The sequence below is a fragment of the Patella vulgata genome, chromosome 5 (genome assembly GCF_932274485.2).
Source record: "Patella vulgata chromosome 5, xgPatVulg1.2, whole genome shotgun sequence".
In the NCBI taxonomy this organism is placed as follows: domain Eukaryota; kingdom Metazoa; phylum Mollusca; class Gastropoda; family Patellidae; genus Patella; species Patella vulgata.
The window spans coordinates 41,019,855-41,033,523 of NC_065883.2; the positions used below are offsets into that span (position 1 = coordinate 41,019,855).

Below are 13,669 nucleotides of genomic sequence, written 5' to 3' on the forward strand. Positions count from 1 at the left end.
ATAAGCAATTTGATTGGTGAAGACTTTGGAACACAATAACTCTGCTTTTAATTGGGGTAGAATGTTGAAACTTGATGTAAATGTTCATTAGGTGAATGTCTTGACTCAGTTCAGTAATTAACATTTCGGGCTAAAGCTAAGCAGAGCTAAGCAATTTCATTGATCGATGCTTTGAGACAAGATAACTTTGATTCTATCTGATAGAGAGTGATGAAACTTGGTGTATAGTTGATAATCAGTTTGATTGCTCGATATTTTTGAAAAAAATAAATGTGCGATTAATTAATATTGGTCATCTATTTATTTAGGGATTTGGACGGGGACATCAGCCTCACTGTTGGCTTGTTTCTTAATGTTATATGCTTGATAAGGACTTGTGAAATCTTGTTGAAACGTCGCAGTGAAATAAACTATAGAAATTGTTATCCGTAAATAGTGTGTTATTTGATTATGCTTCAATTACTATATGCCTGACCCATGACCCACCTACAATGCCCAACTAGTCTTATGCGGGACATATTGTGATCAATGGCCAACTGAATGCAGGCGCTGATTGGGCCATGCGATCGCCCGAAGGGCCGGTCGGACAAAAAATGAAAAAAATAATTTTGTCCAATTCGTCTAAAAAACCGGCCATGGAGCGACGATGATCATGTTGTATGTGGCCGGTGGCCTTAACGGGCCGCCACGCCATCACTGGAGTCTGGAATGGGCTGGTATAATAGACTTTCTGGGCCGGGTGTGCTGGGCGTGGGTCGGAATTCGGAATCATGCAATGAGGATTTCGAATCCCATCATAGGAGGAATCAACTAGCGCTCCCGGCAACAAAAATGGGACATTTTACAATGAAAATATTCCTACTTTACTTATTCAATATTCCTAACTGGTTAATCAAATGGTCAAAATTTTTTCAACTAGTCCCATTTTTAACCAGTTAAATTCTCTTGACTCCGACGATACAATGATAATACGTTAATTAATAATATGACGATATGATAATTTCACAGGTTGATGGTTGTAAATTGCTTGTAGATCGGGCTTTTGGCCTAAATTAATCGATTTATAAGATATATTATTTGACAAAGATTATAATCAGATATGCCACAAAATCGCATATTTGGGGTTCATTTTTCAAATTTTTCCAGCGGGAGAGCCCCCGGAACCCCCGTCCGTGCTCCGCGGTCAGTAAAAGGGGCAGCTCCGACACGGGAGCCCGGGTCGGTTCCCGGCCCCAATCCGCCCCTGACTGAAAGTGTACCACTATATTTATGCCTGATCTTGCTTGACCCATTACTCACCTAAGAGTGTCCATAATTTTAATGCGTAACCTACAGTTCCCCCCATTTTTATGCACGATCTAGTCTGACCCACCTAGCAATTTTTATGTGTGGCTTAGGTTTTTTTTCGGTAATTAGTGTTGTTTTTTCGTTATTTATTGATTTTTCGATATTTTGGGTTTTTCGAATTTTTTCGGTAATTAGTATCAAAAAGTTTTTTCGGTATTTATCACTATTTCCGTATTTTGTCTGCATTTTTCGGTACTTTTCAGATTTTTATCTCGGTACTTTTCGCATTTTTTAGTTATATGGTACAACTGCACCGGTTTTTCATCAAAGACTCTATGACTGGCAACTTTTGTGGTATAGTCTAGATATCGTATCGACAGATCCATTTCACAACAAGTTGAAAGTTTAAAAAGAATCGTTGCGAAGATAATTTGAAATGCATTTACGACTAGGCATCACAAAAATAATGTCGACCAATTTCCTCTTTCGCTTTAGGCAGGCCTATGATATACTATTCAAAAAAAGTAGGGGATATTTGATTTTGGGGGCATAATACTAAAATATGCAAATGACTACGAAAAAAGTCACTATAGAACCTAACAGAAGAAACATTTCCAGTTACATGTGACGCCCAAACGCACCAATAGCTACCGCATGGAATGCAGGTGATGCTTGGGATCATCATGGGGGTCCAACCCAAGATTTGCACGACTCTGATTTTGAATGTTACAGTCATTGTGGCATTGAATTCCAGGGTGGAAACATCAGTTTAATTGTTTTAGTGACCAGAAAACAAATTTTGATATGCGTCGGCTTACCCAAAATGAAAGGTTATGTGCCCTTGGCATGCTACAGATCGGCACAACACAGGCGGTTGTGGCGCGGACGATGAATGTTTCTCAGTCTGTCATAAGCAGGCTATGGTCCAGATACCGTGATACACAATCTGTACAGGACAGACCACGCTCAGGTCGACCAAGGGCGACAACTCAAGCCCAGGATCGATTTATCCGTACCTTGGCCTTGAGAAATCGTGTCATCACAGCAAATCAGATCAGCGCTCGTCTTCAAACAGACACTGGTGTGAGAGTGAGTGGCCAGACGATTCGGAATCGACTGCATAGGGGTCACCTTCGCGCCCGACGTCCTCGCGTGATCCCTTGTTTGAGAGATCATCACATTCAGGCAAGACGTCGTTGGTGTAGGGATCGTCAACACTGGGATAATCGACGCTGGAGCAATGTGATGTTTTCAGATGAGTCAAGGTTCACTGTTGATTTTTTGGACAGACGTAGGAGGGTGTGGCGTCGTCGAAACGAGCGCTTCCAAGACGTTAACGTCATCAGACATGATCGATTTGGGGGTGGTTCTGTTATGGTGTGGGGAGGCATCACTGTTGCTGGAAGAACGGCTTTACATGTTGTTGCAGGGCGTGTTACAGGCCAGTACTACCGGGACAACATCTTGGCAGTCCATGTTGTGCCGTTCGCACGACGTCATGGCCGCCGTTTCATCTTCCAGGATGACAACGCAAGATGTCACAGGGCCAGGATCGTTACAGGTTACCTCCAACAACAGAACATCACCACATTACCTTGGCCAGCACTGAGTCCCGACCTCTCCCCCATCGAGCATGTCTGGGACATGCTTGGACAGAGGTTACGTCAACGTCAACAACATCCTGCCAATGTCCAAGAACTTGCTGCTGCGTTGCAACAGGAATGGGACAATCTGGACCAAAATGACCTTAGACGTCTCATTAGGAGTATGCCACGTCGGATCAATGCTTGTTTGGCAAACAGAGGAGGATTTACCCGTTACTGACTTGGTTGTGATGCTGTGGTAACTTTGCTGTTTGACCCCGGGTATCATTTTACCCTTATAATGGTCAGTCTGTGCCTTACTTAGTCTAACGATCATTTGGAATAAATCGATGAATGTGAACTTCATTTCATTTTGTCATTTGTTTCTTCGTCAGTTTCATTAGGTGACTTTAATAACACTTAAAAATCAAATATCCCCTACTTTTTTTGAATAGTATATTAAAATGATATCATCATTGTCGCTGCCGAGATCTCCTGTTTCTACTTGTACTTTGGCTAGTGTACATTGCTGAAGAAAAACAGTAGCTGCGATTGTCAGAGTAATTCCAATGAGGTGGATGGTTGTGACATTAACAAAGAGGAAATCGTGAGCCATGGCTTTTGGGATACCTAGTCGTAAATGTATTTCAAATTATCTCTGTAATTATCATTTTTAAACTTAGAACTTGTGAAATACACTTTACACTTTCACAATTTACAAATATGAATCCATGATACCATCTGTCTAGAATCTAGATGATACCACAAAAGGCTGCCAGACTCTTTAAAGTAAAAATCTATCACATTACGATTTGTGGACCAGAAATAAAATGCAATGTGGGTTAACGTCCTACTGTTCTAACTTGGTCAATGAAGATGGCTATTTGTCATACAGTGTGAAATGAGGACAAATTTGCCCAGACACAGGGATCAAATTCCGGACCTTGTTGAGCCTTACCCACTGAGCCACTATTTCGGCCCATTTGTGAACAAACAGAATAGGTAATTCTTAACAACTAGATATATTTGCAAAGATATATTAAAATTCCATACAGCTTTGCTGGAATAATATTAAATCTTGTTTTCTGATTTATGAGATCTAGTATAATTAATTCCATCCTCCCCTAAAAAACTACTACACAATTTTATAATAAGCAAAGCCAATAGAAAGACTGACAATTGTCCCGTTTTGTTCTTAAGCAATCATCTACGATATTAAAAATCTATTTTGGGGGCAATCATCTACCTTATCCAAAATCTATTTTTGAGGTAATATTTAAGTTTAGTGATCCTGAAAACCCCATAAAGGACATATTACAAGCCGTACAAAACAGAAAAATGACGATTATCTGAAAAATCATTCATTTTAGGGAAAATCTTGCCGCCATCTTGGATTTTAGCCATCTTGGATTTTGGAAACCCTTTTTTTAGAGGTTGTATTTATGGTCTGTGACATCGAAAAACCCCTAAGCGGCATATTACAGGGCATATCAAACTGTAAAATAACGATTATCCGAGGCATCGATCAAATTTTGACTGCCATTTTGAATTTTCGCCATCTTGGATTTTGGGAAACTAATTTTATAGATCAATTCAAAGTACAATGACTACGGAAACCCTATATATGATATATCACAAGTCTTGCTTTGCGTGATACCCATCCATCCTAACAAGAAATTCATTTTTCGTCAAATTTTGGCGGCCATTTTGGAAATCGGACGGATTCAACCGAAAATGACGTCACAGAAGTGACATAATATCAAAATCGTCTTCAGTGACAAATTTTTCTTCAGAAACAACCGGTCCCCAAATATCGTTGCGACAACCCTAAATAAACGTTCACATGGTTAGTACCCTAACTCGCCGAGGCTCAACATTTTAAAATTGACAGTCTACTCAAGACTTTTGTTGAGTTTCCGACCACCGCAGCTGTACAGAATGGGTCACTGGGCGTATTTATTTATGCCAAATGAATAACTTAAGAAGACCACACACAAAATTTGGCTAAATTTACCCTGAACATGATTTGGTAGTGAACTTATAAAATAAATCTTGAAAAAAAATGCCAAAACGTTGTTTTTTTCAGAATAATCTGTTGATTTGGAAAATATATGATTCATTCACCAACATGTGTCATATAACAGCAGCTGTAGAATGTTATTGCGAACATTTTGAGCCATATTCCATATCAATAGGTCAATCTGTGAAAGAGTTATGAAGGTTTCCTTGACGCGCTCAATTGCAATGAAAAAACGGCGGCCATTTTTAAAGATGGCCACCAAAATGGCATTTAGCAAAGTGAACCAGAAGTCCATCAGCCAAATTTGAACACTTCGGGCACCAGGCTAACTGAAAATCATGGTTGAATTTATTCATCAAATTGGTAATGATACTCCGAAATCCGAGGTCTGTCACATGGACTAATAGCAATCTGCTTCCATAGTAATTGTTCAACTCCCTGGATTTTATTATACACGTGTGACATATTTTGGATAGTCAATTATTTAGGAAAGTTGTTTTACGACTTAGTCAGGTTTACATGTATGTTATATTATAATTATGTCCATGTAAATTTCGCACATTGTGAACTATACAGTGTCATGTGACCAGTTTATCCAATGAACATTTGTCAGTAGGGAAGCGCAACTAATTAATATTCAGTGGGTCTGAAGAGCTCGAGGGTGGTACGCCATATTTCAACATCGGAGGGTTCCATTGAATGGTTGGTACTGTAGTTGGTGTTGCTTCTGTATTCCCTTACTTAGGAGATTGTTGTCTCTGTAGATTCCTGATAAAATAATAAGATACTAATTACTATTGGTGTTTCTTCTGGTTACATATACACACCTGTCAATGAGGGACTTAGTGACAATCGAGAATGTCATCCAATGGAATATACCCTCTCTCCCCCCCCCCCCCCTCCTTTAGAAATTATGTGCAACGAAGCGGGTCCTCTATTGATCATTGAAAAGTGACAAGTGTGTAAACCAATTGAGTCATCTGTCCTTGTCAATCGACCTTAATTGCTAAAAGGAAGGGTGGAAATCACGCCTTTGTATTACTAGAGTTTGGAACAAATTGGAATAATTCCTGCTCGTTACATTTATTTATTAAAGTAAATTACTTTTATTAATCGTATAAATATAAGTTATACATGATCTATAAATGAACATTATTGTAAAGACTATTTAATATATTTATTCCTTGTAATTTGTATTATGTAAGTATTAATTATAAATATTTGTTGAATAAAGTTTATGTAATTTATTATTGAATTTTTTATTCTTTTGATTCATGTGCTTAGACTGAGACGAGCTCGAATAGCGTTAAGGGGGAAAACACAACACTATGCCCTCCCCCGTAAATATTAATTGAAACGAAGCAGGTAATCTATTGATTATTAAAAAGTAATCTGTGCGTGTGTGAGAATATGGAAATAATAAAATGTGGTTGTATATTGTCTGTTGGTCCGGCATCCACAATTGTTTGTGGACGCTCTAGAGACTAAGGTTAATATCTGTTTGACTTTAAATTTATACGCAGTGTTTAAGGTCATGAGACGAAGAAGCCTATTGATTTTCAGCGATTTCCGATAATTACTGCCAAACTTATGGCCCTTGATCACTTCAAAAAATCTTGTAGGCTAAAGTTAAAATCCAATTTAAATTTATACACAGTGTTTTAGGACATGAGACGAAGAAGTTTATTCATTTTCAGCGATTTTCGATAATTACTTCCAGAGTTATGGCCCTTGATCACATAAAAAAATCTTGTGGACGCTCTAGAGGCCAAAGTTAATATCCGATTGACTTTACATTTATACACAGCGTTTAAGGTTGTGAGACATGAGACGAAGAAGCCTTGTGCTTTTGAACAAAATTTTGTGGACACTCTAGAGGCTAAAGTTAATATCTGATTGACATTAAATTTATACACAGTGTTTAAGCTCATGAGACGACAAAGCGTAGTGATGTTCAATGATTTCCGATAAGTACTGCCATAGTTATGGCCCTTGATCATTTTTGAAAAATTTTGTGGACGCTCTAGGCTAAAGTTAATATCCGAATGACTATAAATTTATACACAGTGTTTAAATTCACGAGACGAAGAGGCCTATTGATTTTCAACGATTTCCACGATTAATACACAGGACTTTGATTGATACACACCTCTCGGGAACCGTTCATCTAATAAATAGAAGCTGTAAATAAATAAACAGGACTTTGATTGATACACGCCTTTCAGGAAAATACATTGTCAACATTGTACATGATTTTTTAAGTTTATAAACAGTTTTTAACTACTATCAAACGATAATTTGAAAGTAAATCATATCTATAGTTTCTCAGGTTAAAAACCCAAAAGTAAATGATACCAAAGTTCCATCAATATCCAGAGTACCACTCGACACAAACTAGGTCATTTCATGACTAACATATAGTTCCATTTTATTTCAATAATGCAATTGTGCGTAGGAGTCTTTAGCAGTGGGAGGAAATTGGAAGACTCAGAGAAAACCCACAAGGTTGGACAGGCGACTCTACTCCTTGTCACATACAACTGGGGTATCGAAACCATGTCAGTTGACTCAATGACAGACTTTATGATACAGCGCACACCCACTAACCATTCAGCCATCCCACCCCCCAGAATGTTCAAACTTTGATTAGATGTTCATTAGGTGAATGACTTGATGAGTGAGTTCAATGATTAGAAATAAACAATTTGATTGCTTGATGCTTTGGGATGTAATAACTTTGATTCTGATTGAGTGAGAGTGATGAATCTTGGCAATTGGCATATAGTTCCACTAAATTAAAACCTTGACTAAGTTCAATAAGTTAAATATGCAATTAATTAATATGTGTCATCTATTGATGTTGGGGTCGAGGCGGGTGACATCATAACCGTTGACTTGTTTATTTTAGATTTGAATCTGAATTTAGAAGGAACTTTTATACAAGAATATGTTGCCAAACCGTATCTTATAGATGGCAGGTAGGACATTTTTATACGCCCACATTTTCATGTCAATGTATATTGCCGTCACCTCTGTCCGTCCGGACGTCTGTTCTTATCCGTTTTTGACGAAACTTGAAATATAGGTTTATCTCCAAAAGATCTTGGTTGCTTTCGATATTGGCATGTATCGGACCGAAACTTCATGGATTATGGCCCCTGATTGAACGAAAAATCATGTTTTTAGCTTGTGGAACCTATAGAGGTCACAATTTTCTTCTGATTTTGATGAAACTTGAAATGTAAGTTTATAACCCAATTTTCATCTGATTTTGATGAAACTTTAAATGCATGTTTATAACCCAAATATCTTGGTTCCTTTCCATTTTCGTACATATCGAATCATAACTTCCTGAATTATGGCCCCTGATTGTTTGTTGAGTTTGAATTCCTTGAAAACTAAACTTTCTTGATTATGGCCCCTGATTGTTCGAAAAATCACATTTTAGCTTGCGGATTCTCTAGATGTCACATTTTTTGTCCGATTTTAAAAACCGTTTAAATACATCACCATTCCACCATAATGAAGGTTGTATTCGAATTTCGGGAAAATCGATATGAAATTGCCCGACAACATGACCGCTCTTTGTACGGAAATTGTGTAGAAATGTGTAATACAAAGGTTGTGGACCCTCTAGAGGTCACAATTTTTATCCGATTTTGATGAAACTTAAAACATCTTTAGACCGCGGTTAATTGATTGTCAGTTTCTCATGACCAGAGTTTGTGAAATATACATGCTACATGCAGTAATTATTAATTTTTGAGATGAAATTTAATTTTTTTAGCTTAATGCGGTTTCTATTTCAACAATAACTAATGTCAGTTACTTGGTCGTTGAAAAACCAACGAAAACCAGTGTCCCCTATTTATTCACATTTATTGAATATTTTTATAGATTAAAATATCAGTTGCACAATAGCAGGGCATTGGAAGAATTGATCATAATACATGTAATAGGTCTAAATTATTAGTGATACGCTTCTAAGTTAACGGTTCGTTAATTCATTCATTCTTGGCATTTCATTTCTTTATCTGTCCTTACTTTGAAAGTTAAGAAATGACCTGTTCCAAACTGGTTGATGATTTGTTCTGACATAAATAATTAAAAGCATACCCTTGGATTTTTAAATACAAAATAAGTTAGATTATTTAACAGGTCAGTTAAAGAATTTACTACACACGTGGTCTTTTCTCTAGCCATGAAGGAAGATAGTACCAATGCTTTATATGGCAATAGCTTATATGTTTACGCTTCAACTTTTAACCCATCATCGGCACATAGCATCATGATAATATAAATACTTTTATTATTTTGTCTATCTTAATCAAACTGTTTACATTTATTTGTATCTTTGTGTTCTTAGACTGTTTATATAGTGTTGTTAATATAATACTGTGAAAGGCGTGAAGCAGTGTCAACCAGTCGGTATCTAATGATAGAGGCTATCTCATGGCGGCAGGAATTAATTTAGCAGGAATTAAAAGACATTTATATCTTTCTATGAATTTTATTACAAATGACAAGTGCCTGATAGAGTATATATGTGGTCTTTGGTGAATGTTGTAGCTACCATTCCTCGGTATGGATGACAGATATGATACGGCTTTATCACTTCTGGTTTTACGGATGGACTCCGTTTCACATTATAGCCTACTTTACTTATCACCTACGGTGTCATGTTCATCGATAAATAGTGGATTTTAATGTGTCAATTCATTGTTCATATTTAAAGGCAAACAAATATAGTTTTAAAGGACAAATTTTGGACCTCACTAAATTTGACCAAATAATTATGGAAGTGCGTAATTATTATGGATGAAAACGGACATGCGGGCGGGTCATGAGAAACAAACAATTAATTAACCGCGGCCTTATATACCAAAGATCTCTGTCCCTTTTGATATTTGCACATTTCAGGCCATAGCTTTCTCGGTTATTGCACCTGATTGTACAAAAAAATCGCATTTGTTTTTAGCTTGTTCTCTGTCCATCTCTTGCAAAATGTGGGCGTATCCTGCCTGGCAGCCGCTGGTTTTTGGATGATATAAGCTAATCTATTACTAAATGTAGTGTTTTATTTTGTAGAAAGTTTGATATTGGTATATATACTATATTAACATCTATCAATCCATTAAGAGTGTATACTGTTGATGGGGATGTTCTCTTCAGGTTAGTAGAAGTAAACAAAATATGGATAAGCTGTTCTGCAAACTGATTGTTTTCATTACTGTGGAATATTATTCATCTGTTTTTATACGCCCACATTGAAATGTAGTCGAATATTGTCGTCGCCCCTGTCCAGCCAGCGGGGGGGGGGGGGAATCACGTGGCAATGTTGGTAAGACGCTGGCTCGCTAGCCTGGAGGTCGGGCGTTCGATCCCTGCATTGGCCGAGAAAGTTCATCCAGATTTTCCGGCGTGGTTCCCCCTTGTCAGTGATGCAGGACGGAGGGCCTGACAAGGACAGCTGTCTAGTCCTTTGGCAGTTGGAAATCGATATAAGAGTACAAAATTTCCCTCATAGCACACTGTATGGCGTATGCCTGTCTTCATTAGCGCAGCATAGGAGCAGAACAGTAGGACGTTAAATTCCATTTCATTTGATTTCATTTTCATTTCCGGCCAGCTGGCTAGCGTCCACAATTGCTTGTGGATGCTCTAGAGGCTAAAGTTAATATCAGATTGACTTAAAATTTATACACAGTGTTTAAAGTCATGAGACGAAGAACCCAGCTAACAAAATTTAGTTTTCCGAACGTTTTCAAAACATTATTTTTTCATTATTTAACGTTCGTTGTGAATGTTTGTGGAACGTGACCCAGGAAAGTTTTGTTGTCGTAACATTAACGACATTTTACATGGTCACCTATTCTGTCCCATCTGTCACGCTGGAATTAGCCAAATTATGACTCATCACCAGTGATGGGATTTCAAAATTTTTCTTGTCGGACATTTTTACCGAAAATAAAGGGACATAACTCTTATCGTTATTTAAGATGGCAGTTTTTAGACTACACACAAAAATCACGCATAAACAAAATATTCAAATTCGTCCGTAATAAAAAAATGGGTGGACCTCGTTATTTTTCATATTTAATTCCCGTACGGTATTCAAATTTATACCTGAAGCTGTTTTTCTTTCAAGTTTAATTAGATTTTCTTCAAACAAGGACAACTTTGCTCTGAAAATTCTAAACACGCTTCGAACGACGCAATTTTGATAACTTCTTTCTAAAACTGGCAAGTTCGTAGGTACATATCACTTACCGTCATACAGCCGAAGCTAGATGTGGAGTAACGGAATCTGTCGAGGTTTCCCGAGTGCTGTAACCGCGTGCTAGCAATGTCTAGTATTTTTCGGATATGTGTGTGTGTGAAATAGCTTTATTTAACGCTTGCTTCCACCGAAGTTATATCGCAGACGAATTATAATGACTGTCTATTGATCTGGGCGTTATATACTCTCACAATATGTGACTTCTATGACTAGTTTATACATATTGTTGGCTCACATCAATGCGATTAAAATGTCCGAAACCACGAGATTAATACGAAGATTAAAATTATAATGGATTGATGAATAGTCCGACAAAGGGGAGACAATAGCTTCTGTTTAAGATTAGATTGATGAATTGTCCGACAAAGGATTAAGTCAGTCAATCAAGGCAGATTAAGTAGTTAATCAAGGTAGGTTTATAGACCCTATAAAACGATAAATACGATGATCACGATATATTCCCGGTTTCACCAGTGCCACATTACCCTTGAACTTATGTCACTTCCGGTGCCAGTTACCCAGCAATATTAATTTCATTTATACATTTGTTACATATGTCAAAAAGTCATCCTTACAAAATTTGTTACTAACTTACCGCTAAGTTAGCTGACTTTTTAATGGGAAATTTCTCAACAAGGGAAGATGCTAGAAACAATTTTTGGACATCATGATTGTATTGATCCAATCTATATGTTCATTGGAATCAAATATCATAATGTTAAACGAATGATAAATATAACTCACTTCAAAACAATTTGAAGGCTAATAATACAGTTTTTGCCAAAATTACATTACTTCCGGTGATAATAAAATTAGAAACCATCTTGTGATATCTGTATGGTCGTATGGGTTTTTGCCCAAATGTCGTCACTTTCAGTGACAGTGAAAATGTTAAATTGGATTGACCTAGTCAAAGGTGGCATGAGGCATCACATGGTAACAAAAATTGAAAATCGAACGATAATTGACTCTTTTACATGCAAAATAACGTGAAAAGTGATGCATGCAAAATTGCCTATTTCTTTGCAACTGCGCATATTACAATCTAATTTTGACATACATTGTCCTCGTATGGATTAATGCTACAAAATTATGAAAGTTGCGTAGAAATAATTTAAAATATAAAGACGATGAATGGGTTGTAAATAGCTGATTTTTACTCCTTTTTTCAACCTTAAATCCAAATGGCGCAAATACAAAACTGATATAAAAAAAAACCTAAAAAACTAAGCCCGACATATTTTGCGCCTATAGTAGGAGCAGTCATCTTCATTGATAAGATTTGTAGAAATTAAGATTTTTCCTTAGGAAAAGACCTCCCGACCCATCAAAATTTAAATTTTAGGCAAGATTACGTCACTTCCGGTGCCGACAAAACTTTATAGGTAGAAACAAGTTGAGAATTTGCACCAAGGAGTATATGAGCTTTTGTTTTATACAAATCAGGCAATAAATAATCAATTTAGAACTGTAATAAAAATGCGAAAAGTCTTAAAAAGTGATCCTGACGAAATTGGTTATTTCTTTGCAAGAGAAGAAGCTAGAAGCTATTTTTTGACATATTTATGATCGTATTGATCCAATCTATATTTCCATTGGAATGAAATATCATAATGGCAAACGAATACTAAATATAACTCACTTCAAACAAATATTTGTTTTGAAGGCTAAAAATACAGTTTTTGCTAAAACGACATTACTTCTGGTGAGAATGAAAATGTTAAATTAGTTTAATGAAATCAGAAATGGCATAAGGCATGACATGGTGAAAATTTTATGAAAATTAAATAATATTTAACACTGTTATAGACCAAAAACCTTGAAAAGTGACTAGTAGAAAAATCGTCTATTTTCTGAAATCTTACAAGTTAGAACCCATTTTGTGGTATCTATATGGTCGTATGGGTTCATTCTATTTGTTGATTGAAATTAAATATCATACTTTTAAACAAATAACATATACTACTCATTTGAAAAAAATATCGGTTTTGAAGGCTAAAATTCAGTTTTTGCCCAAATGACGTCACTTCCGGTGACAGTAAAAGTGTTAAAATGGTTTAATCTAGCCAAACTCGGCATCAAATGGTGAAAGAAAATTGAAAATTGAATAATAATTGATTCTTGTACAGGCAAAATAGCACGAAATGTGACTCATGCAAAATTGTCTATATCTCGACAACTGCTGATATTACAAACTAATTTTGACATACATTCTCTTTGTATGGGTTATTGCTACGAGGTTATGAAAGTTACGATGAAATATTTTGAAATATGAAGACGCTGGATGGGTTGTAAATAGCTTAATTTTACACCTTTTTTCACCTTTTAATCGAAATAGCCTGAAAACGAAATTGAAATTAAAAAAACTGAGTCCGATGATTTGTGCGCCTTTGCATGGCGTATACTTTTGGTAATTTCAAATTTTGAAAAAATAATATTTGGTTTCAAAAAGTTGTACCGAACTGTCAAAATCTGTAAAAATTGTAGTTTTTGCTGATT

General features: G+C 36.5%; 1 protein-coding gene across 3 annotated transcripts in view; it reads left to right on the forward strand.

Annotated features, from left to right (window-relative positions):
- The window catches only part of LOC126820661 (probable tubulin polyglutamylase ttll-15), a 189,616-nt gene that overhangs the window by 92,639 nt on the left and 83,308 nt on the right, over nucleotides 1–13,669 (forward strand). For all 3 annotated transcript variants that reach the window (XM_050548783.1, XM_050548784.2, XM_050548786.1), the window contains exons 7-8: nucleotides 7,799–7,868; nucleotides 9,979–10,062. In XM_050548783.1, coding sequence (XP_050404740.1) covers nucleotides 7,799–7,868; nucleotides 9,979–10,062 — 154 coding nt within the window. The remainder of the gene's footprint in view (nucleotides 1–7,798; nucleotides 7,869–9,978; nucleotides 10,063–13,669) is intronic.